The 26,673-nt window shown below is 34.3% G+C and overlaps 1 protein-coding gene across 3 annotated transcripts in view; it reads left to right on the top strand.

Moving 5' to 3' along the window:
• REDIC1 (regulator of DNA class I crossover intermediates 1) overlaps window positions 1-26,673 on the top strand; it is a 47,811-nt gene that overhangs the window by 8,336 nt on the left and 12,802 nt on the right. For 2 of the 3 annotated variants that reach the window (XM_073222633.1, XM_037009960.2), the window contains exons 2-10: window positions 4,386-4,425; window positions 9,485-9,623; window positions 10,985-11,117; window positions 11,501-11,549; window positions 12,463-12,651; window positions 14,499-14,614; window positions 21,462-21,961; window positions 22,211-22,277; window positions 23,364-23,424. In XM_073222633.1, the coding sequence (XP_073078734.1) occupies window positions 4,386-4,425; window positions 9,485-9,623; window positions 10,985-11,117; window positions 11,501-11,549; window positions 12,463-12,651; window positions 14,499-14,614; window positions 21,462-21,961; window positions 22,211-22,277; window positions 23,364-23,424 (1,294 nt within the window). The remainder of the gene's footprint in view (window positions 1-4,385; window positions 4,426-9,484; window positions 9,624-10,984; window positions 11,118-11,500; window positions 11,550-12,462; window positions 12,652-14,498; window positions 14,615-21,461; window positions 21,962-22,210; window positions 22,278-23,363; window positions 23,425-26,673) is intronic. The other variant, XM_037009964.2, reaches the window with a different exon arrangement.

The raw sequence follows: 26,673 nt of genomic DNA, 5'->3' as shown, positions 1-26,673 counted from the left end.
ATACCCAGAAGTGGTAGCGCTGAATCATGTCGTAGTTCTATTTTTAATCTCTTGAGGAATCTCCATACACTTTTCCCTAGTGACTGCACCAGTTTGCATTCCCACCAAGAGGGCCAGAGATTCCCTTTTCTCTACATCTTCCCCAGTGTTTGTTATTTCTTTTTGATAATAGTCATCCCAACAGGTGTGAGGTGATAAATCACTGTGGATTTTGTTTTGATTTGTAATTTCCTGAGGATTAGTGATGTTGGGCACCTTTTCATGTGCCTCTTGGCCATTTGTATATCTTTTTTGGAAAAATGTTCAGTTCTTCTGCCCATTTTTTTAATTAGATTGTTTATTTTTTGCTAATGAGTTACATGAATTCTTTATATAGTTTGGATATTAGCCCCTTATTGGATATATGATTTGCAAATATTCTCTCCCACTCTGTAGGTTTCCTTTTCATTTTGTTGATGGATTCCTTTGCTGCACAGAAGTGTTTTAGTCTGATGTTATCCCACCTGTTTTCTTTGTTGCCTTTGCTTTTGGTGTCATATCCAAAAATTTATTGCCAAGACCGATGTCAAGGAGTTTACCCCTTGTTTTCTTCTAGGAATTTTATGGTTTCAAGTCTTACGTTCATATCTTTAGCCCATTTTTGAGTTCATTTTTGTGTATGGTGTAAGATAGGGGTCCTTTTATTCTTTGGCATATGTCTATTCAGTTTTCCCAGCATCATTTATTAAAGAGACAATTTTTGCACATTATATAATCTTGGCTCCTTTGTTGTAAATTAATTGACCATATATGTGTGGGTGAGTTTATTTATGGCCCCTCTATTATTTTCTTTTGGTTTATGTGTTTTTTTAATGCCAGTACTATACTGTTTGATTACTATAGCTTTGTAGTACAAATGGTCCCTGACTTATGATGGTTCGACTTACAATTTTTTGGTTTTATGATGGTGTGAAAGCCATACACATTCAGTATTAAATTCAATAGTTAAAATTTGATTTTCATCTTTTTCTGGGCCACTGATAAACCAAAAGATACTCTTTCATAATGCTGGGCAGCAGTAGGAAGGTGCAGCTGCCAGGCAGCTGTGCAGTCAGAAGGGTGAACAGGTACACTTAACAGCCGTCTGTACATCCACTCCATTTCACTTTCAGGACAATATTCAATAAATTACAGGAGATGTTCAGCACTTTATTATAAAATAGGTTTTCTGTTAGATGATTTTGTCTAACTATAAGGTAATATAAGTGTTCTGAACATGCTTAAGATAGGCTAAGCTAAGCTATGATATTTGGTAGGTTAGGTGTATTAAATCCATCTTTAACTTAGGATATTTTTAATATACATTGATTTATTTAATATACATTGATTTACCAGGACATAATCCCATTTGTAAGGTGAGGAAGATCTGTATAGTTTGAAATCAAAAAGTGTGATGCCTCCAGGTCTGGTTTTGAGTGTCTTTGCTCTTTGCAGTTATTTGTTGTCCTATACAAATTTTAGGATTGTTCTATTTCTGCGAAAAATGCCATTGGAATTTTGATAGGGATTCCGTTGACTCTTCAGGTTGCTTTGAGTAGTATAGACACTTCAGCAGTATTCCTCTAGTCCACGAGCAGGGAATCTCTCTTTGTTTGTGCCTTCTTCAATTTCTTTCATCAGTGATGTATAGTTTTCAGTTTACAGTTGTTTTACTTCCTTGGTTAAATTTATTCTGAAGTATTCTTTTTGGTGCTATTGTAAAAGGGATTGTTTTCTTAATTTCTCTTTCTGATAGAACATTGTTAATATAAACAATTGATTTTTGTATATTGATACTGTATCCTGCAATTACAATGAATTTTTTTTGTTTAGTTCTAACAGGCTTTTGGTTAAGTCTTTAGTATATAAAGACAATTATAACTGTTCCTTTCTGATTTGAAAGTTGTTTATTTCTTTTTCTTGCTTGATTACTCCTAAATATGTTGTATTAAACTGGTAAGAGGGCACTTTTGTTCCTGATTTTGTGGGAAAAGGTTTCAACATTTCACTGTTGAGTATGATGTTAGCTGTGAGCTTGTCATCAATGGCCTTTATTATGTTCAGGCACATTCCCTCTGCTTACTTTTTTGAGAGTTTTTATCACGGAAAGGTGTTGAATTTTGTCAAATGCTTTTTCTATAGCTATTGAAATTTGTTAATGTCATTTATCATATTATTTGATTTATGTGTGTTGAACCATCCTTGCAACTCTGGAACAAATCCCACATATTCATAGTGAAGGATCCTTTTATGTAATGTTGAATTTGTTTTGCTAATATTTTGTGGAAGATTTTTGCATCTGTTCAACAGGAATATTGGCCTATAATTTTCTTTTGTTGTAGTGTCCTTGTCTGGTTTTGGTGTCAGGAAAATGCTGACCTGGTACACTGAGTTTGGAAGTGAGTTCTCTCCTCTTCTGTTTTTTGGATGAGTTTGAGAAGGATCAAGTTCAGTTACTCATTAAATGTTTGGTAGAATTCATCAGTAAAGCCATCTCATCCTGGATTTTTTTCTGCTGTGTGTTTTTTGGATACTGATTGAATCTCCTAACTACTGTTTGATCTGTTCAGGTTTTCTATTTCTAGATGGTTCAGTCTTAAAAGATTGTATGCTTCAAGAAATTATCCATTCCTTCTAGGTTGTCTTAGTTTGTTGTCTATAATTGTTCACAGTAGTCTCTTACACTTTTTATTTGTCTGATCTTTGTTGTAATGCCTCCTCTTTCATTTCTAATTGTATTTATTAGAATTGTCTGGATTGCTTTCCTGATAAACCTAGCAATTTGTCAGTTTTGTTTATTTTTCCAGAAACCAACTCTTATTTTCATTGATCTTTTCTATTGTCTTTTTAGTCCCCGTTTCATTTATTTCAACTGTGATCTATATTGTATCCTTGCTTCCACTAATGTTGGACTTAGTTTCTTTTTGTGGCTCCTTTAGGTGTAAAGTTAGATTTTTTATTTGAGATCTGCTTTTTTTATATAGGTATTTTACAGACATAGAACTGCTTTTGTTGCATCACAAAAATTTTTGCATGTCTGTGTCTATTTTGATTTTGTTTCAAGAAGTTTATAATTTCTTCTTTGCCCCATTGGTTATTCAGTTGTTCAGGAGCTTGTTTAGTTTCCACCTAAATGTATATTTTACAGTTTTTTTTGTAATGATTTCTGTTTTCATACTATTATAGTTGGAACATATGCTTGATATGATTTCAGTCATCTTGAATTTATTAAGGTTCGCTTTGTGGATTAACATATGATCTATCCTGGAGAATGATTTATGCACTTGAAAAGAATGCTGCTATTGAATGGAAATTTCTTTAAAAGTCCACCTGGTCTAATGTATAGTTTAAGTCCAGTGAACAGCTTCATATATTCATAGTTGACATGGCTTGGAAGGCATTATAATACAGTTATCAAAAGTTTCAAAACCAGAAGTTCTAGATTTGAATCTTGCTACCACTTATTAGCAATGTGAACTTGGGCAAGTTACCTAACCTCTCTGTGTCTTATTTTCTTCATCAGTGAAATAGGGATAAAAATAGAACCTACCTTATAGAGTTGCTGTGAAGATGAAGTGAGTTTATACATGTAAAGTATCTGGATGGTGCAATATACATGGTAGTCATTATTAGCAATTATTATTTTCACATTATACATAATCTCATATAGCTAAGATATATTTTGTCACTTATAATTGTACAAATGTTGAATTTGAGAGCATAGTTTCATGTATATCTAATAGACGCATTATACATATTTGCTTATTTTATCATGAATGGTTTATGACATTCATTGTTATTAATAGAGCAATATTATAACTTAAATACTGCACTATGGGATTCAAGGCATTGTTGGTACAGTGATCATAGTTGTGAAGCACATCTATCCTGACAAGTTATATTTTAAAGAAGTTATGAGATTTTGAGTATATGTAGCTGATATATTAAATTGCTGTCATAATAAACTTAGTATTTCCTTAGATCCTATATATGTTGAAATTATATAGGAAAGACAAAGAAAATAAAAGTGTTGACCAGGAATTGCTATCAGATGACAATGTTTCAATGATACATCCTTCAATGCATTGATTTCTTTTTGCTTATCTTGATTTTATAAGTTGGATTTATTTTGTACTTTATTATTCATTGTAGTTCTAGAATCTTTTTTTAATTCATGGATTTTCTAAGAAAATTTTGTGAAACAGTATATACTGTAATTACTTTAAGAACACCTCGTAGTTCCTCTTCAGAAAATAATAATCACTACACTTCTAGATTTTAATTCCAAGCCTTCAGTTCAGCTAAAATGGCAATTATTTCAGAGACCACTTTAATTGTTACATTTTTTATCCTGCTTCTCTTTTTAGGACCAGGGTTCTGATCAAGCAGGAAAGGCGAAAGCAAAAGGTAAAGAAAGTATGTTTTTATTTGTGTTAGCTTTATGAGAACAGTGATCTTCTGAAGGATTTTTCCAATGTTAATACAGTCACCTAAGTGAAACTGGAAGGATGTCTTCCTTTAGTCTTCTCCATCCGCGTAGATAGCCTGATTAGCCACCCATTTTGCTCAGGCAGAGACAAGGATCTTTGCTGATATTTGGCATTCTAGTTCCAAAATACATCCCAAGTCTAATCACATCTCATGATCTGTACTGTTAGCACCCTGACTCAAATTGCCCAGAGTACTGTCATGGCCTTATAATCTATCTTCTGCTTTTTTGTTTCTTACATTGATTGTATTACATAATAAAGTTGAGCATGCGTACACCTTACAAGATGTATATACAGTGTATATCCAAGGGAAACTGTTCCACATGTGTACTTTGGGACATGTACATGCTTCTTCGGGTCATTGTTAAGTAGCAAACAAAAAGAGAGAAAGGAGAAAGAGAAAGAAGGGTGGGGGTGGGGGAGGAGGAAAAGGGACTGCCCAAATGTCCATTAGTAGCAGAATGATTAAACAAATGGTGGCTTACCCGAGTAACAGTACAACAGTGAAAATCTATCAACTACATGCCGTTGATGTAGATCTATCTCACAAACATGATGTTGAGAAATGAGCCAACTCACAGAAGAATACAAGCAGTAATATTCCACTTATAAAATGTCCCAAAACAGAAAGTATGATCAAAGGTAGTAAAATTTAAAGAAAAGCAAAGGAATGATTATTATGGAAGCAGTATGGTTGTTTTAACACAGCATATTGATGTTTCATTGTAAATTTAACTTGTATTCCCTTTATTACTAATGAAACTGTCTTTTCATTCAGGTTTCCTCTATTGCGAGGTACTTTTACAAGTACTTTTTTCATTTTTAAAATTTGGATTGTCTTTTTCTTATTGTGTCTTTATATATTTAGGAATTCTTTGTCATTTATATGTGTACTCTGTGACTTTTACTTTCTTAATGCAGTCTTTGAAGGAAAGTTCTTAATTTTCATTCAGCTAAAATGTCATTTTTTGAATTTATCAGTTCTCTGCTTTATCTTTTATTCCTTTACAGTCTGTTCTTCACACAGCAGTTAGTATGATCTTAAAAGTACAAATCAGAATTTATTGTTCTCCTGCTTAAAAGCCTCAATTGATTTTTGTTGCTTTTAGAATAAAATTTGATTTAGCCATAGCCTAAGAAGACCCATGGATCTGCCCCTGCCTGCTTCTCTGACCTTATTTTTACTACTTGCCCTATTGCTCATTGTATTTCAGCCACACTGACCTTTATTTCACTGTTCTTCCCTTTGCCTGAAATATTCTCCTTCAAGATATTTGCATGTCTGATTTATCAATATTTGGGTCTCAGCTAAAGTATCTCCTTTTAAATTGGCATTCTCTCATCACTACATCTAAATAGCTCCCCACCCTCCAGTTACTTTCTTTCTTCTTTTATTCATCTCTTTTCATGATTGATCTTCTCATATAAATGTATTCTCTTTTCCTCTCCCAGCTCCACCATTAAAATATATGCATGGGAAGAGAGATCGTACCATGTTTGGTTCTGTATCTCCTTTGCCCAGAATTCTGTCTAGCAATAACATAGGTTTTCAATAATAAATAAACTATGAATGTAGTGTGTCCCTAGACTGTTATTTTGAAAATATTCTAACTCTATTTAGACCATTCTTTCGAATATAAGAAAAGGAAAGGCACATGGTCCTTTCCCAGGGTGTTGATCAGTAGTCATGTCACTTCCCAGTTTGAAAATTTTATACCTTTCTTTGCCTTCCTGAACCTCTCTTCCCCAACCTTATTTTTTGTCCCTTCATACCCTTAGATGACCTTTTGTCATATTTCAGAGAAAACAGAAGCTGTTAGATGAAAGTTATTTCAAATTTCTACCACCAGTTCTGTAAACCATCTTACATCTTCATCGGTCGTCTCCTTCCCCTGTAACTGTGGAAGTAGTTTCCTCTTGTCAAAGGAAGGTCTCTGTGATCCAAATTCTATTTATTCCTGCTTTCTCATTGTCTTGCCTGAGGGTTTCAGCCCCAGACAGGTACTCTATGGACTTGGTGAGACCTCATAATGACAACGGAATGTTGCGGGTAAAAAGGGGCTCATACCCAGCTTTATTCTCACCATGGCAGTCAGGCACTAGAATCACGTCCACCTGTGCGTGCAGCAAGCTCGTCCCCATCTCTGCCTGGGCTCCAGGCCCTGCTCCCAGCCTCTGCTCTCTTCTCCAGGCTCCTCTCAGCAACGGGAGAGCTCTTCCTATAGCAGTACCAGCAGTAATGGCTTATTGCTGACACGTACGCAAACATGTGTCCGCGTAGTAGACCAAATATTACTCCTCGCACAGACGCGGTGGGTGGGTATCAGGTGGGGATCCTGGCCATGGACCTTCCATTTCCCCTATACAGTCGGGAACTACAGCGCATCGGTTATTTCTTATTTTGCGTCTTCAGCTACTCCCTGTCAACCGGAGGCGTTCCCTTGATGCTCAGACATGATTCAGCCCTTTCCTACTAGAACAGTTAAAGCCCCCTGGATCCTTCCCCTTTCCTGCTGTGCCCCTTCCCTCTTGTCACTCATGCCCTTCTCAGTCCACTCCACTGTGCAGCTGCACTCATGTCAAAATTGAACTCTGCCTTTCAACTCCACTTTCCTACAGTCTGGCTGACTTTAATAGATCATCTCCTGCAGTTTGCCATTCCTTTCTTTTCTTTTGGTAGATCAAAAACCTTACTTGTCACTTCATGACGTGAGCAGCCTCCATTCAGAGAACTATCCATTCCCATCATTTTGAAACAAGCCCTTCCCTTGCTTTCTTTAAGACATTGTGTGGATTTTATTTCTCTTTTCTGGCTACTCCTCCTGTTATCAGAGACAGGTCCTTGGATCTTCTTGCGAGAAAGAATTCAAGAATGGATGCAGAAAAGCCATTGAGCATTTAGAGTTTATTTGGGATTTAGAGTTCAGAAAAAGACAAGAGTATAGGTCCACTAGTTGGGATCAATAGGAAGCCTTTTTTATATGAAGGGAGATGAATTTTCAGTAAGTGGGGTTAGTTTCAAAGGGAACAGGTAGAATCTTCCTGGAGTTTGGGCTTGCTCCACTCTCTTTAGGTGGGGGAAGGTTTTTGAGTATACCGGTTCTCAGAACTCTCATGGCGGAAGGAGGTGTGATTTTACTGTGTCAGTGTATAACGCATTTGGAGGTGAAGTCAGGGGCAACTTCTCCATGTTGGAACCAGCTGCTTTTGGCTGGTGTAGTATCTACACCCTCACTCCCCATCCCGTCTCTCCCTGCTGTGTCTAGCTATGTACCTACTCTACTTTGACATGGCTATTTTCAAGTTCAAATTTGATTATTGATTTTCTAGAAATTTTCTGTTATTATCATTTTCTACTTGTCTCTATCAAAGGAGACTTGATAGAAAGATTGAGCCTAATCTTGTCAGGTAAATCAGTTAATCACATACCTTTGTTCTTCCTAGAACACAAAGATGAGTGGCTGTCATGATGGCTGGAGTATGAGGGCCCAGCCTCTTCAGCAGTGTCCTTGGACACTCTTCAGAAGGTTCACTCCTTTGTAGGCAGCCTTTAGTTCTTCCATATTCCAGGAACCGGACATTCCCACCGTCTGGCAAATGGACTCGTTCATCTATCTTAGATATCATTTCCTAAGAAGCCTTCCCTCTCCTCCTGCCCCCACCTTTTGTCCACCCTCCCCAGACCTACCAATAGTTTACATACCCTTCCTGAAGATCCTATACCATCTCTGGGGCACTTGGTTGTAATTGTTTGTTTCATTGTCTCCCTTACTATGGTCTTAACCCATCACAAACTAGAACACTTAAGAAATAACACCTTAATTCCAAGACACTGTTGTCATAAGATCTGTAGTCATTTTTTTCAGAGGAGAAAGTATTCACATCCTGAAGTTTCTCCCATTTCATTGCTGAACCATAGTGTGATCTTTTTAAAGATACTTAAGACCAATTTGGGGTTGCAAATCACTCAAGTGAAATATGAACAGATACTTTTTTAGCTTTGGTTAATTTTGCATAACAACATGACATTTAACTTTTTTGCTTGATACTTAGAAAGACTCTTAGATTTCTTAGAAGTTTTTGCAATTTAAAAACATAATTAACATTCTGAAATGTTAGTGTGCAAGAGCCTTAATTTCTTGGAATAGTGATAATTTGTCTTGCATTAAATTTTTTGCCACCCTGGTCTTTTCTCTTGGTGTCTCATTTTTATAATCATGTTTACAGCATTGTATTATGAGTTATTTATTGGAACAAAAGATATTTTAACAATTTGTTATAGTGTCTAAGACTCTAACTGTTGTAATAGTTGTTCCATAAGTAAATTTTAAGTAAATGCCTTTGAACTTGGTAAATGAAGTATGTAATCTCAAAGAAATATAATGAAGATAAAGAAGAATAATTACAGTTCAAACAACCAGGAAGAAAATAAATACTGGATTAAAAATGATGATTTTATGCAAATCTGGCTTAAAAATAAGTCTGGGAGTCATGGAGGCATCATAAAGGGATTAAGTTGGCTCTGGCTGCAGATTAGTTATCACATAGCTCCTCTTTCCTCTTCTCATTTCACTGGACTTCTAATGGCTCTTGGCGGTGCATGTTTTCAAGGCTCTTCATAGCTAAAGGATAGCATATTTTGTAGAAAAACAAGTTTTTAGCTAGTCAGATTTGTTTGTTCAAACCTTTTAAAACTTTCTACATTAAGGTAATTTTAAATCATTTGATACCTCGAAATGACTATAACGTTCTGTTCTAAAGGCACTATATGTAACAAAAGGAGATGAGGCTGTGAAATTTAGTCTTTAGGAAAACTGCAAGTTATAATTGATTTTAATTTATATGTAAATATATAAAGGAGTGTCACAACACACTAAAAATATCAATTTTTAATAGCATTATTGCTTTCTTATTTTTTATGATTCTGCCTGAAACTGTATGGTTGTGGCAATAACTTTTATATTTAATTATTGCAGGAATACTTTGAAAAGAAGAGGTTAAAATCAAAAATGAAATTACTGGGAGTTTTATCCCCTGTCAAAAATTCCACTGCCAGTTTAGATCTTGTTAACCTATACATGGTAAACCAGATATCTTGCCATAAGAAAACACCTGGTAAGTAAGTCTTTCCAGTAGCATTTTGGCTGATGTGATCATAACATTTAGTTTTCTAATAAGTTTGTAATTTTAGAACTCAAAGGATGTGAAAAGTAAACAAATTTTAAAACTTGGTTGCCCTCTTAATTAGAAGCTTTATTAATTTTTGTTTAAAGTCCTTCACTTAATCCATTTATTTTACTTTTAAGTTGTGTTTTATAAAATTAATTTTATAAGATGTGTTTAAACTTCAAATGCAGTGACTTAAGTTTTTATATTATTCTATCTAGGCAGATAGTTAACCAAAGTTTGGCAGGCAAGCAGGGAATAAATGTCTTTACTATTTTATACTATTTAGGGAATTTGTTTGAAAGAAGAGCTGAAAAGATTTTTGCTGCAGTGATTAGTTTCCTGTTGCACAATATGAATAATTTCTTAGGCATTCCTGGGATGTTAAGTACAGTTGTCTAATATTTTAAAATAAAGTTTATTTTGGCCTGTACTTTGATTCTTCAAGTAAATAAAAATTTTGGTCACAGTATTTCTTTCTCTCTCAAGGGAACTTGAGTATGATTTAATTTTTAAAACAAGTACTAAAATGAGAGCTTAAGAAATAAGACAGTTCAGAAAGGAGGATAGAAATTGATCATAGTATTGTTACACCTCCTTTTTTCCATTCTCTGCTGTTTTTGTTTCTCCCTGCACAGATGACGGTTTACACAAGTAAATGTAGTTATAGTTATACTTCAGCAGAAGTAAACGCACTATTCACGGACTTTAGGAACAAAAGTTTCTCTTGTATGTCTGATATATTTACCTTTTTTTCCTTCACTATATAATACAGCATTAAATTTAGTCACCATGTTTTATGTCAGAGCCTCAGGCCTTTCATCTATAGCTGAAAGTTTGTACCCTTTTACCAGTCTCTTCCTATTTTCCCTATCTCCCCACCCCCAGCCCGAGCATCTACTTTTCTATTCTCTATTTCTATGAGTTTGACTTTTTTTTTAAGATATATGTGAATATATGTGATAGCATGCAGTATTAGTCTTTGTCTGGCTTATTTCACTTAGCATGATGCTTTAAAGGTCCGTCCATGTTTCCACAAGTGGCAGGGTTTCCTTCTTTCTCGTGGCTGAAGAACATTCTGTTCTATGTATGTACCACATCCTGTGTACCCATCCATCCACTGACAGACCCTGAAGTTGTTTCCATGTCTTGGCTATTGTGATAATGCTGCTGGGAACATGGGAGTGCAGACATCTCTTTGAGATGGTGGCTTTACTAAATTTCTAAGGTCCACATTTGTTTACTGAATCTGATATATCAAACAATGCTTTTAAAAGACTTTATTTTTCGCTCTTATTTCTAAATGACAGAAGCTGTGAGAAAACCAACCCATGTGAATATGAGTAGAGACATAAAAATGCCCCTAAGAAAGCATGATTTAGAACTTCCAGTGTCACCTCATTGTGTACCATCTAACCTCTGCATTGATGATACAGAAAACAAGTACGTTTTAGCTGGATTGTATATTACTAATTCTTTAAATGGATCATTATTGACATTGTTTCATTCAATGGAAAATGTGTAGAGGGCTTCTAGCTCCAGTTTTGTTTGTTAACAGTATTATTAAACTATTAAGATCTTTATCAAGTGACCTAATATCCATACTAAGTGTTTTGTACACATAGTTTAACTCTATCATAAAAATTTCTCTCTAATAATAATATAATTTTTATAAATTACAGTAATATTATGAGCCTGTAATGATGTACTTAACAGTTCCACATGTTTTTGTGTATTTGTATACAACAGTGTGAATTTTAAATATATATAAAGCATCAGTTGTATCACCATCAATATTTTTAACCTAAAAATTTTCTTTTCATTAGTATACATCATCAAAGACTAGGCAGCAAGAAAGAACTTGGCCCAGTTCAGGTGAGATTTACAAAAAAAATTTAGAAGTTGATTTAACAGTTGTGGCATGTCACCAAATGATACACATTTTTTGAATATCGGGGAGAATTAGTTACCCTTTAAAAATTTTTTGTAGTCTTTAAAATTATTTTAAAAGTTTTTAATGTAAGGAACGAAAACTTGAGAGTGTTCTAACTGATGCTCATGAGAAACCCTGTGGAGCTGTGGTATGTGGGCTACACCAGCGCGTGAGTGGTGTTTGGTTCTGCTTGTTATTGGTGAGCTGCAAAGGGTAATTCCTCTGGGGATTCCTACTTTAGATTCATGTGACATTGAGCAATTCATCTCTTCGAACATAGTGACCATATTTTATTTTATAGCAAATATTTTATTTTATAGCAAATCGTGATTTTCCATATTCACATTGGTCCCGAGATACTCATTTGCAATGCTTTGAAAGAAAAATTATTTTACTTTGGCAAATAAAATTTCAGTCAATTAGAAAAAGCATAGATTGTGATTAAAACTTGAAATTTTATGGTTCAGTGCCATGTAATTAATTATCCTTTTTTTTCTTAAATTGCCAAAATAAAACTACATCAGAGAATTAATGGCACTGATACTAAAATCTTCTGGAAATCTTTATGCCTGAATTGTGTATTAATGAAACTCAGATTTACTGCCTTTGAGGTGGCGTGCAAGAATGGAGCTTGAGGGTGGAGGGGACCAGAAGTGAGAAAGGCAGATGGAAAGGAGCTCTTAAGTATAATCTTAGTTGATAACTTCTCTCGTCTTAGTAAGTGTCAGTTTCTGAGATCTTACCTTTCTTTGGGACTTTGGCTGTAACCCATGAGCTTTTTCACTTCTATTTTGACATTCCTTTTCTCTAGTTTATATATTTTGTCAACTCAAATGATCATGTTCTTTCCTACAGTCGTCACAAGTCCTGGGCTCACACAGAATGTTCGAACCTCAGTTCAACAGAATAGAAAACTGCAGTTTCACTCCATCATCTTTTTCAGCAGAATTATCTTCTAATAGACATATTACAGAACAAAATTTCATTCCCAGAATAGCACCTCGTCCTCAGAGAGCTGCGTGTGAAGAAAAGCAGAATGAGCAGGTAGCTTTGAATGACTAGTTCTCAGCACTTTAGTCTGTTAAAGTATGAGTTGTGATTTCTTGATTCTTAACTATGATTTAACAGATGAAGGCTGGTTATATGCACTTCAGTTGAAACTCTATAAATATATAGAGATGTATAGTACTAAAATGTTTCATCATTGTATTCTCTCAAGTTGAAAAATATGAAAACACCCAAATTTTAAAGTTCTGAAATATGTCTGCCATAGCATATAACAAGAAATTATCTTTTAGTAAATTTATAAAGTTTAAGAAAATTATTGTCATTCTACTAATGTACAGTTGTAGTAAGGAAAATGGTTATATCTTATTAAGAAGAATAATTTAATTTTGAATTTCTCCCATTTTTAGCATGTAGTCATTTTATGCCATATTTATATATTTATTATTTATAAATTAATTTTTAACTTCCAATTCCACCTATACTTTCATAAATTACAGTTATATATTGTATATTGTACTTTTATATATATAGTGATTCAATTTTATTAAAGTATGTTTTCTGCTTTTCAGAGAAGAGATAATGTATATTCCTGTGATATGTACTAGCTTTATTAATTTAAGGACACAATAATTTTTGAATGATGCAATGAAAAACATTCAATTAACCATTCAGTTTGTATTTTCTAGAATAAAAACTTGCATCCTAGATCAGCTTCTAACTCCTCCTTGCTCTATTAAATAGTTCATAGTTTAGAGAGTGCCAGCCTCTGTAACCTCTGGATAGTCCAGCTGTAGACTGCAGGTCAGTGATTACCTCCAGAGGGGTGAATAATGTTATACTTAATATGGCAGAAGAGACAAAAGAGAGACATAGTGTCATATTCTGAAATATTAGGGAAGTATTTAATAGCTTATTAGGAGGGATTTCAAGAAAAGTGTATGAAAGAAAATGAATTAAAACAATAGGTTAGAAGGAAATGTGGTCTGGAACTCTCTGTTCCCAGAGAACTAGTTTTGATTCAGTTTATAATATTCTCTTCTCGTTTTTGATTTGTTTGTGTTTCTCATTTCATGGGATGACTTTGTTTCTACACCTCTGTCTCTGTCTCTCTGAGGCTGGGATGTGAGATGTATTATCAGACTTTATTTTTTCCCTGATGTTTGATTTTTTTTTAAGATTTCCAGAATTTCTTTTTGTCTCCCCCCTTTTTTTCCTATTTTTTTGCCTGAATTGTGCAAAAAAAGTCCAAAATTCTCTTTGGACTTTGAATTTCTCTTTTCAGAGGTTATAAATAAAATATACTACAGGTAAGAAGTATTATTGCTGGATAGATTAGTGTTAGGCAAGTCTTATATCTTATATTTCTGTGGTACCCTCCACATTAACAAATGGGTTTTATCTCATCTGCTTTTCAGTCTTCCCATACTTTCACCATTTTGTACTCAATGATACTGATAGAAAAATTAAAGTAGCAGTCTGAACTTACTCAGTAAATGGAAGAATGGAGATAAATACAGCTGTTTCCTTGGGAGAAATTATTATTTTTTGTCAAGGAAATTGAACTTTTATTTACTCAAGATACTGGTGTCATGGGTATTTCTTTACTTTTTTTTTTAAATATATATTTTTTACCTCTGGGAAAATGGTTATCTTACCATAATATCAATTGTGTCATTTTAACTATCAGTCGTCTACTGATGCTGCTTCATTGTTAGAACAATATTTATTTTGTTTTCAGTAAGGGCACACTTACCTTTCTTTTAGACTAAACAGTACATGTTTTGAATATAGATGTCCACTTAAATGACATTTTATAGTAAATAATTTCAGTTGTATGTATCTACATATACCCTTTTGACAGACTCTTCCTCTCTTTTTTTCAGCTCAGTAATGTTAATTTTTCTAATTCCTTGTTTTCCAAATTAAATGAAAATCAAGATACTCTCAGTCCATCATATAAAACAGCACAATTTGGAATGTTGTTTGAAAGATTTAACAGGTAATGAAGATGTTGAAGTAAAGAACCTGTAGCATTCTTTCTTTGAGTTATTAATCTGATTTTAATGGACACAAATATTTTTAGTTAGAAATATAAACAGACCTAAGTAATACTCTTAGAAAAAAATACTAGTAGAAATAAAATTTAGCATTTAGTTCAAGTAGTTTTAAGTGATTATTTTCTAATGTACATATCTGCTGTTCATTTATTTAAAAAAATATTTTGGTACAAGGTGTTTTGCACCTATTTTGTAATTTCCGTGAATTACTAGTGTAATTTCTTTTTTGTATTTGTGGTGGTTGATCAGTGCCCCACTTTAATTTCCTAGATGTCTGTACATAAACTCTAGTTTTAAAATCTGTTAAACTTGTAAAACTAGTTTGAGGCACTCTTGGTGATAGTGGTGAGAAACCTCACCCAATCCTATTCCAATCTTCCTCATTTTAATAAATGGTACCACTATTCACTGAGTTGCTTAAACCAAAATAAAACTTGTGCTTAATTCCTGCCTTTCCTTCAACTCCCAGTATTCATTTTACCAACAAAGTACTATTAAAACTTATCTACTCACATTTCACATATCCACAGGTTCCATCCTAGTCTAAGCCACATTGGCTGGAGAATTGTAATACCCACATAACTGTTCTTTTTGTTTCCTCTTTGTGTAGAAATCCAGTATTTTTTTTTTTTTTTTTTTGAGAGGGCATCTCTCATATTTATTGATCAAATGGTTGTTAACAACAATAAAATTCAGTATAGGGGGGTCAATGCTCAATGTACAATCATTAATCCATCTCAAGCCTAATTCTCGTCAGTCTCCAATCTTCTGAAGCATAACGAACAAGTTCTTACATGGTGAACGAATTCTTACAGAGTGAATAAATTCTTACATGGTGAACAGTACAAGGGCATTCATCACAGAAACTTTCGGTTTTGATCATGCAATATGACCTATAAACCATCAGGTCAAATATGAATATTCATTTGATTTTTGTACTTGATTTATATGTTGATCCCACATTTCTCCTATTATTATTATTATTTTTATTTTTAATAAAATGCTGAAGTGGTAGGTAGATGCAAGATAAAGGTAGAAAACATAGTTTAGTGCTGTAAGAAGGCAAATGTAGATGATCAGATGATCAGGTGTGTGCCTATGGACTAAGTATTAATCCAGGCTAGACAAGGGCAGCAAGACATCCACGGATGCAGAAGAGAAATCCAGTATTTTTTATAGCTTTATTAGTGTATAATCAAATTACAGTAAAGTGAACTTACCTAAAATGTGTACTTTTGTAAGTTCTGACATTTGTCAAATATGAGAGACATATTCATCATCCCCAGTAGTTTCTTTAGGCACCTTTCTAATCCCTTCCTCTGGCTATGTCACATCCCTTACCCCCATCCCAAGACCACTGCTGATTCGTTTTCTGTCCCTTGATTAGTCTATTTTCTATAATTTTATATAAGTGGCATCATACAGTATGTTCTCTTTTTGGTTTAGCTTCTTTCACTCAGTGTAATTATTATTTGAGATCCCTCTATGCAGTTTCTTGCCATGTATCAATAGTTCATTTCTTTTTATTACTAAGTAGTATTCCACTGTACAGACATAGCATGATTTATTCATCTGTTGCTAGGCATTTGGCTTTTTTCCCCCCAGTTACGGTTCTTCCAAATAAAGCTACTATGAAAGTTCATGTAGAAGCTTTGAATATATGCTTTCATTTCTCTTGCATTAATACCTACTAGTGGAATGGCTGGGTCATATGGCAGGTGTATGTTTAACTTTTTAAGAAACTGGCAAATTGCTTTGTATCATTTTACATTCCCATTAGCAAAGCATGAGAGTTCCAGTTGTATCACATTGACAACACTTGGTATAGTCAGTCTTTTAAAACTTAGGCCATTCTGTCAATGTGCAATAGTATCTCCTTGTGGTTTTAATTTTGCATTTCATTTCTCTATAACTAATGATACTGACATCATTTCATGAGCTTATTAACCATTTGTGTATTTTTGCTGAAATGCTTATTAGCCTTTTCATTTTCCTAATGGTGTTTTTGAGAAGTAGAGAAGTAAAAAAGGTTTTAATTTTGAGGAAATTGAACCTGTTTTTTCATTTATGAATTATGCATATGGGGTCATAGCTAACAAATCTTTGCTTAAATCAAGGTCAAGATTTTCTCCTATTTTTTCATCTATCTTGTTATTTCAGTTCTTACATTTAGGCCTATTATCCTTTCTGAGTTAATTTTATTTATGGTATGAGTTAAGGGTCTAAATTCATCATTTGTATTTATGGAAAGGAAAGAATATTTTTTCCCCCACTCAATTGTTTTGGCACTTTTGTTGAAAATCAGTTGATCAAATCATATGTTTTTGTTTTTGTTTTCCCCTGGAATCTCAGTTCTATTCCATTGATCAGTCATGCCCATCTTTATGTTAGTGCCACACTGTCTTGATTAGTTTTATTATAAGGATTGAAACTGGTAACTGTTAGTCCCCCAGTTTTTTATTTTTCAAAAATGTTTTGGCTCTTCTTAGTCTTTTGTGTTTGTATATAAATTAGTTTCTAGGGGAAAAAAAAGCCTACTTGGATTTTGATAAGGACTGCTCAATCTGTAGGTCACTTTGGGGAAATTGTCATCTTAGCAGTAATGACTCTTACAGTCCCTGAGCAGGAAATGTTTATCCTATTCATTTTTCTTTTTGAATGTCTTAGCAGCTCTATAGCCCCAAACTTGAACTAACCCAGATGTCCATTAGGGATAGGATATTATATAATATTCATACAATGGACTAATACACAGAAATTAAAAAGAATGAACTACTGACACAGGCAATAGCAAGCAGCAACATGGATGAGTCTTAACACAAAAAGAGGACCATGGCATAATTCCGCTTATATAAAGTTCAGTTTCATTTATGTGAGTTAATTTATGGTCACAGCAGTCAGAATGGCAGTTACTGTTGGGAGGTACAGACTTGCAGGGGCATGAGAGAATCTTCTAGTATGCTGGAAATGTCCTGTTTTTTCTTTCCCAGCATTATTGGGATATAACTGACAAAAAATTATATTAGAGTGCTTAGGTGATCAGTTAATATACATAGACAATGTGAAATGATTACCACCATCAAGCTAATTAACGTCTGTCACCTGACATAGTTACCATTCTGTGTGTGTGGTGAGACCACTTAAGATCTACTACTAAAAATTACAAGTATACATTATAGTATTATTAGCTATAGTCACAATATTGTACATTAGATCCCCAGAATGTCTTACAACTGGAAGTTTGTATCTTTTGACCAGTATCTCCCCACTTAACCACCTGCCCAGTATTTGGCAACCACCATTCTACAATCTGCTTCTTTGACATTGAGTTTTTTAGATTCCACATGTAAGTCAGATCATACAGTATTTGGCTTTCTGTCTCTTATTTCACTTAGCATAATTTCCTCTGTGTTCATCCATTTTGTCACAAATAGCAAGATTTCCTTTTTTGTGGCTGAACGATATTCCACTTAATATTCTTTGATTTCTCTCAGTAATGTATCATAATTTTCAATATATAAGCCCTGTGCTGCTTTTGTTAAATTTATCCCTAAGCATTTTATTCTCTTTATGCTTTTGTGAATGTAACTGTTTTCTGAATTTTTGGATTGTTCATTGCAAGGACAAGGAATACGATTAATTTTGTGTATTAATCTTACATCCTTCCATTGTGCTGAATTCATTATCAGTTCTAATAGTAGTTTTGTGAGCTCTTTAGGGTTCCCACTACACTGGATCATGTCGTCTATACAGGTATTCTTACCTCGATCTTCCAATCTGGATGCCTTTTCCTTCTTTCTGGCCTGACTGCAATGACTAGAACCTGTAGCTCAGTGTTGGACAGCAGTGGACAGAGTGGGCATGCTTGCGTCATTCCCAGGTGCCCGGAAAAAGTATTTAGCCTCTCACTATTAAGTATAATGTTAGCTGTAGATTTTATTAGGTGTCAAGTTGAGGAAATTCCCTTCTGTTCCTAGTTACTGAAAGTTTTTATCATGGATTTTATCAGATGCTCTTCTGTGTCTCTTGAGATCATCATGTAGTTTTTACCCTTTATTTTGTTAATATATATCACCTTATTTGCACATATAAGCCCACCATGCATTCTGGAATAAAGGATGCTTTGCTGTGGTTTATAATCCTGTTCATATATTGCTGGGTTCAGTTTGCTAGTATTTTGTTAATGATTTTTGCATCTATATTCATGAAGATAATTGGTCTGAATTTTTCTTTTCTTGCAGTGTCTTTGTCTAGCTTTGGTGCTGGAGTAATACTGACCTCATAGAATGTAGTGGAAACTGTTTACTCCTCTAATGGAGGAATTTGTGGAAGATTGGTATTATTCCTTCTTGGAATGATTTTGTACCTGAGCTTTACTTAGTGGGAAGATTTTTAACTACTAATTCTTTTTTTTTTTAACTTGTTATAAGTCTTATTCAGATTTTCTAATGTTTTGAGTCAGTTGCAGTAATGTGTGTATTTAAAGGAATTTATTTCATTCAAGTTTTATGACATTGTTAGCAAAAAGAAAGTTTTTTTATGGTTTCTCTTGAACTCATTTAAATTTCTGTGGGGTCAGTATTGATGTACTTTCTTTAATTCCAAATCTGTGTCTTTTCTCCCTTCTTTCTTGGTCCAGTTAGCTAAAGATATGCTGATTTTATTGGTCTTTTTAAGAACTAAATTTTGGGTTTCATCAGTTTTGTTTATTTCTGTTTTCCATTCCATTGATATCTGCCGTGTATGTTCATGATCGCTTTTTTCTGCTTGCTTTGGTTTAGTTTGCCCTTCTTTTGCTAGTTACTTAAGGTGCAAGCTTAACTTACTGATTTGATGTCTGTCTTTTCTTCTAATGAAGGCATGTAAAGCTGTACCAGTCAATGAATAGCTGGAGAGTGTGCTTAAATACCTTGAGCTAATAAGGCATCTCCTGGTGGGCTCAGCCAGGGATGAGTGGACAGCTGAGGCCCTCCTGACTGTGCACATGGCCTTACATGTGTGTGCAGCCTTCCAGACCACCAGGGGTGTCTGGGACTTACCGGGACCTATTATGTCTGTCTGTTTTCTGGATCTCTCGGAAATTTCTGAGTCATTTTTTTGCTTGCTCCAAATATTGCAGGCTCAGGAAGCTGCCATATTGGGCTTCCTTGATGGTTGGCCACCAAGATAATGATTGTTTCTGACAAATGTTTAATTTATGTCTTTTATCTGTTGTACTTATTAGTGGTTAATCATTTATTATTGTCCTTCACTAGAATATAAGGTAGTCTCCCTACCACATAGTAGGCACACATTAAAATATCTATTTAAACATGTAAAAGGCTTATTTAGATATGAATTTATCCCTACTTTAGTGCATAATTATTAATGAATTTTATATTTATCTGTAGGAAAATAAATTGTTAAATAAGTTGGAGATTTGCCTTAGTAAGACTTAACTTTTTACCGTTGCTTTTCTCTGTCACCTCTACGAGTAGCAGTTCTTCCCAACATTGTGCCCACCTGAAATGCCACCTGCCTGATTTTTCTCAAGCACAAGTCCTTCTTTCTATTTACTATAGTAACACTTGACTGTAGAATAGCACTTACCATGTTCTAAGTTTTTTCTGTCCCATTCTAGAGGATTTGGGGAACCATAACTGTATATTATGTATTTCTCTATTGCCCAAATCTCTGTGATTTTCCTTAGAGTGCTTAAAATACGTTTGATTATGAATATTTGTAGTGTGTTTTCTAACTTATGAAATGCTTTTACATTTCTTATTTAGAGTAATACAAATTTCTTTGGTGTTAATTGTGTGTATCACTGCAAACTGTAGAGTCAGTCTTTTGGTATAACTGAATAGCATTATTCTGGCCAAAACACCAATAACACCCATATTTAGAAAAAATAAAGGATCATGATCTATGAACATTTATAGGCAAAACATCTCTTTCTCTTTAATACCAAATTGAATTATTTTTTCTCTGTTTCTGCAGCACATGCCTGGAACACTGCAGGTGTACCTGCTCATTAAATATTTAATAAATAACTTTAAAAATAAAATTGGAAATGAGAGTTTTAGCAGTCTCATTGTTTTGGTACCTCTGATCTCTGGAACAGCCCAACTCCAAGTAATTTTGTAGATGGTTAATGGCATCAAAATCCAAAATATCGTGATTTCTGATTAACTATGATAGCTTTGATCCTTTGATGCAAGTTGGGCCTAGCCTAGAATTAGGATTTTTGCATTAGGAGGAAAGTCATAAGTTATCTAGTCTAAACTCTCATCTAGTTCATCTTATCTCTTGGCTTTATTGCTTAGCTATGCATTTGTATCTATATTGCTCTTCCTTGTGAACTTCAGAGTTGTTTTTATATCCTTGTTAGGTTGAGAACAATCTGTTACAGTGTTCTCATAACTATTTGACTTGGTGTTTTTAACATTGGGGATTATTTTTCTCTGCACAGTCTTCAAAATATCTTTTGTCTGGTTGACTGGAGTAGCAGTTCATACAGTGGTTGTTGAGCTTATTTGCTAGACCTTATTACAGAATACTATAGGTTGTCCATATTTTTTTTTAGTACAACAGTAAGTTGAACCATATGATAATTTTCTTGTTCAAATACTAAGAATAGATTATTTTTATACTCACTATGGCATTAGAAGAGCACATAAACATATTTCCACCCAAAGCAGTATTATTTCTAGGTAAATGTTTGTAGCTACATTCTCTTAGAATTTAAGTGTTTCTAAATGAAAATGCTCTGTGCTTTTCTTCCTAAATATTTTTTCATTTATTCCACAGTCCAGGAAATAGGAATTTCCCAACTGGAAGACCTGCAGTAGTGATGGATGAGAGAAGACAGTCAGACTTCATTACTGAAAAACGATCAGTACAACATATGTGGGGAGAAAATAGAAAAAAGGCTTTAGGTTTTCTTGAAGATGTGAACCAGCCAACCCCCAGGCTTCTGTCAGAGAATTGTGACTCTTTTATTAGTGGAAATGTGATCAGCTTATTAAACATAGATCAGCAGAGAATAAAGAATACCTTTGACAAGTGTGGTTATGACAGTATGGGAGATACTTGTGCAATCACTAGTTCTGATAAAAGCAGTTCCACTGATGGATGCATTGAAAGTATTTTTACAGATCCAGGATTGAATTTTACTAATTCTACTTTTACTACAAGTTATCCAGAAGGGTGCTGTCCACACAGGAGCCATCAGGAGGACAGCAGTAATGAAAGAAGTGCCCTTAATACATCTTCTGAGGGTTGTTACCCAGCCAGTTCTCAAAAAAAGGGTGGGTATTATATGTGGAAACATAATGGTCTATTGTTTTTTTTCTTTCAGATTTTATATGTGTGTGCATTTATGTATTTGTGTATGTATTGGAGGAATATGAAATTAAAAATAGAATGGCATTCCATTATAGTGATGTAGTGGACCAGCGATTTCCCACTATATGCGTCAGGCTAATAGTGTTCAAATTAAGAAATAGAAATAGTCTATGCTAAGGTTTTAGTTCAATGCATAACTTTTATTTTTAAAGGAAAATTTGAAAGTGATCAAGAGAAGACACCACAGAAAAAAATCCGGCAATATCCAGTGAACCATATGTAAGTTTTTGGGTAAATCTGGGGACTGCAGGGCAGGATATGGTATCATACATGTTGAAGTGTTCAGACGGTACAGAGGTGAATTACTGCTGTCCGAGGGTGGGCAGACTGGCCTCAGAGAGATTTGTCACTGGTCAGGATCTTGGTAGTACTGCCTTGCTTGAGAGTATTGTGCTCGTATTTGCCAGTGAAAAAATATTTTCTTATATGAATCTTAGTTTTAATTAAATTTGAGAAAACTGACTTATGTGTTCAAGAAACTTACATACTTTCTAGAATGTCAGTTTATGAATTTACAGTAGGAAAAGAAGAGTCACATACATGGGAATGCTTACTGGCATGATTTTTTTTTTGGCTGGCTTTTTTGCTGGCGTATTTGCTGGCTTTTGGCAGTTTTCCGTGGGAAGGTTGCTTGGTTAGGATAGTGTCAGAGCACGGGAGTAACAGAACCCAAAGGTGAATGGCAGAAGCAAGCACAGTACCATCTGTGGGATGGCATGTATAGACAATTAAAGGAAACTTGTAGTTTCAGAATAGTCCTAACTTCCTTGGTAGTAATTGTGATTTAGTAAAATCTTGGTAATTGAAAATCATGAACTAGCATAGATTTTTATTCTAGAAGTGCTTTCTTATGGAAATATTTAAAGTATCTATTGATAAAAAAGAACATACAGATAGCATTTTATAGGATTGGCATACCAAAGTGTGGATTCATTACTTCCTTAATACAATTGACAAATTAGGTTCCTTGGGGTTCAATATCCAAATAGTCAGAAACTTATGAATGAAAAACAGCATGTTAGGCCTTGAATTTTAAAATGTACTTTATGAAAGTGATTTAGAACATAGTTCCCAAACCTAGCTGCAGATCCATAGTACCTGAAGGGGTGATTCTAAAAGACAGAATACCAACTTTGGCCCATATGTAACAAATGGACTCCGTAGGATGGGCCTTAGGAGTTTTGATTTTTTAAAAACTTCCCTCATAATTCTGATTGGCAGCCAAATTTCAGAACCATAATTTAGAACAACACTTTTCAGAGGGAATAAAGCAGACTTTAATACTGTCTTTCTTATGACCCTTAGGGGTGATATTCCTTTGGAAGGATTGCATTCCAAGCAGTCACTGGATTTTCGACCTGGTGAGGTAAGTACATTTTATATTATCTTACCAGTTCAGTCAGTTGTGTTACCATATGTCATATGTTAGTATTTGCAACTTACTTTGATTTAAGGTTACCTTTTATTGAAATAATTTTTAGGCTCTTTTTTTTTTCTTATGTTTTCTTACCGTGTGGAAATTATGGCTTACATCTAGAAATAAAATTAACGCCTTTTCAGAAACTGTAATGTGCTTTATTTGAGACAAACCAAACTAGAAACATTTAAAGTTCTTTCTGTAAGTCCTATAAATTTTTTTCCAGGTTGAAAATGCTTTAGGGTTCAGTGTGCTGCAGGGGAACATAGTTAACTTGTTTAAGAATACTGAAACATCTACAAACACTGGCATGTAAATTGTAACCCCTGCTCATAGTAAGGGTGTGTGATCCTTACAACAGTCCAGGCACTGTGCTAGGAGATTGGTGTACTTCATACCTCATCTGCAAGTGTCTGACCCTGTAAGGTCTTCACAGCAAAAGTTCAGAGAAATTAAACAACGTGTTCAGGGTCACACAGTTGAACCAGGATTCAAACTCTTGTGTTAGCTGACTCTATATTTTCAACTATACTAATTATTCTCTCTTTAATAAATAAGAGTTGAATACATATTATGAATTCATTTAATAGAATTTGTTGTGTGTCTCCTATATGCTAGACACTGGGGATACAGTGGTGAAAGAACAAAGTTTTTGTTTTTCATGGAGTTTACATTCTGTTATGCACTAGACTCTGCAAGGTACAGAGGAAAAAGACATGGAACCTTGTCTTTAAGAAGCTGTAGTCTAGTAGCTACATAGAAACAACAAAATAATCTAGTGCATTTAGATAAAACTGCTCTTTCTGGGGCTTATACAAAGGGCAGTTGGAGCCAGTAAAGGACACTTGTAAGTTTCCAGGGTGGTCAGGAGGAGATGTGATAGAGGGGAAAACTTCTGATCTGGGTATCAATAAATAAGTTCACCAAATGGACAAACTGCTTTCATCTTAGGAAGATGGACCAACATAAAAACTAGAAGTGAAAGAGTATAGCTTGTTTCAGGAACCACAAGTAACTTGTTTCATTCTCGTTACTGTTATTACTATTATTATAGCATAAATTACAAGGGGTGGGGGAATGGCAAGAGGTTATTCTGGACAATATAAAGGGCCAGGTCATCCAACACCTAGTATGACATAATAATTTAATTTCCTATCACCAAACAGAGTCACTGAAAAAATATTAGCAGAGTAATATGATGATATCAGAGTATTAAAAAGTTGACTCTGGCAACAGTGAGGAGAGATATGAGAAGTGACAGGGCAAAAAATAGTGAGGGCTTGAAGGTAAGTAAGTGTCAGTAAGGAGGAAATGAGGGAAGAGCTATCACAAAGACTCAGAAGATCTAGATTTGATAGGACTTGATGAGTTAAGAGAAAAGGAAACAATTGAAGACCTGAATTTATGATTTGGACAAATGGGTAATTAACTGGATGGCAGTGAAGCCTCAAGGCATATATGGAGTCATAAGATGGGTAGGACTCGGTCTCAAAATCTCTAGAAGGAAGAAAATTGGATGGTAACCAGGAAAACTCATTTCAAATTACAACATGAGAAAGAAATAATTGTGTTTGGGCATCAAAAATTTTGTGATTTTATTTTAAAAACATGTGTGATTACTTAGATTCACAGAGGGAGCAGATTTCTAAGAGAATATGAGTTAAGTTTGACCTGTTAAGGTAGTGAGAGTCTTTTGAAAAATTTATGATAAATGGTACAGGAATATTGTTCTATAATTTATTTTTTTTTAGTGTCCTTGTCTGGTTTTGATACCAGTGTAATGCTGGCTCATGAAAGAGTTTGGAAGTCTTCCCTCCTCTTCTGTGTTTTGAAGGAGTTTGAGAAGGATTGGTATTAATTCTTCTTTAAATGTTTGATAGAATTCACCAGTGAAGCCATTGGTTGGGAAGTGTTTGATTACTGACTCAATCTCCTTACTAGAAATCGACTTACTCATATTTTCTATTTCTTCATGATTTGGTCTTCATGATTCAGTTGTATGTTTCTAAAAATTTATTTCTTCTAAGTTGTCCAATTTGTTGGCATATAGTTGTTCATACTAGTATGTTATACATGGTATATAATACAGTTTTGTCTTTCTCCTCTGTACTTTCTGATTTTCTTTGAGTCTTGTTGAGTCTAGCTGAAGGTATGTCAATTTTATCTTTTCAGAAAACATCTTAGTTTCATTGATCTTTTTAATTTTCTTTCTACTGTCTATTTCATTCATTTATGCTATAGTTGTTATTTCTTTCCTTCTACTAACTTTTTCTAGTTTCTTTGAGGTATAAAGTTAGGTTGTTTGAGCTCTAGTTTTTTTAATGTAGGTGTTTATCACCATGAATTCTCTTTTGCTGCACCCCAGAGGTTTTAATATGTTGCATTTCCATTTTCATTTGTCTCAAAATATTTTAAAATTTCTCTCTTGATAGACTTTTTGACTCATTGGTTGTTCAGGGGCATGTTGTTTACTTTTCACAAAAATGTGAATATTCCATTTTTTTGTCCTGTAATTGAACTTGGGTTTTATCCCATTTTGGTTGGAAAACATGCTTGATATGATTTCAGCCTTTTAAAATTTATTGAGATTTATTGCCTAATGTGTGATCTGTCGTAGAGAATGCTCCATGTGCATTTGAGAGGAATGTAAATTGTGTTGCATTTGGATGAGATCTGTATACATCTGTTTACTCCATCTGGCTTAAAGTATCATTTAAAGCTGATGTTTCCTTACTGATTTTCTGTCTGGATGCTCTGGTGATGTAAGTGGGGTATTTAAGTCTCCTACCATTATTTTATTGCTCTATTTCTCCCTTTAGGTCTGTTCATGTTTACTATATATGTTTAGGTGCTTCTGTGTTGGGAACATAAATATTTGCAAATATTCTTTTGTTGGATTTGCCCTGTTTCATAATATAATGACCTTTGTCTCTGATTACAGACTGTCTTAAAAGTCTGTTTTGTTTGATCACGTATAGCTTCTTCTGGTTTCCCTTTGCATGGAATATCTTTTTCTATCCCTTCACTTTCAGTCGTGTGTCCTTATGCATGAAGTGAGTCTCTTGTAGGCAGCATGTTGATGGGTCTTATTTCTTTATCCATTCACCCACTCTGTATATTTTGATTGGACAATTTGGTCCATTTACATTTAAAGCAGTTATTGATAGGTATGGACTTACTGCCATTTTGTTTATTGCT

Source organism: Manis javanica, chromosome 15 (genome assembly GCF_040802235.1).
Source record: "Manis javanica isolate MJ-LG chromosome 15, MJ_LKY, whole genome shotgun sequence".
Classification (NCBI taxonomy): Eukaryota; Metazoa; Chordata; class Mammalia; order Pholidota; family Manidae; genus Manis; species Manis javanica.
Note: the sequence above shows the minus strand (reverse complement) of the source record. Positions and strands in the feature narration are given on the sequence as shown.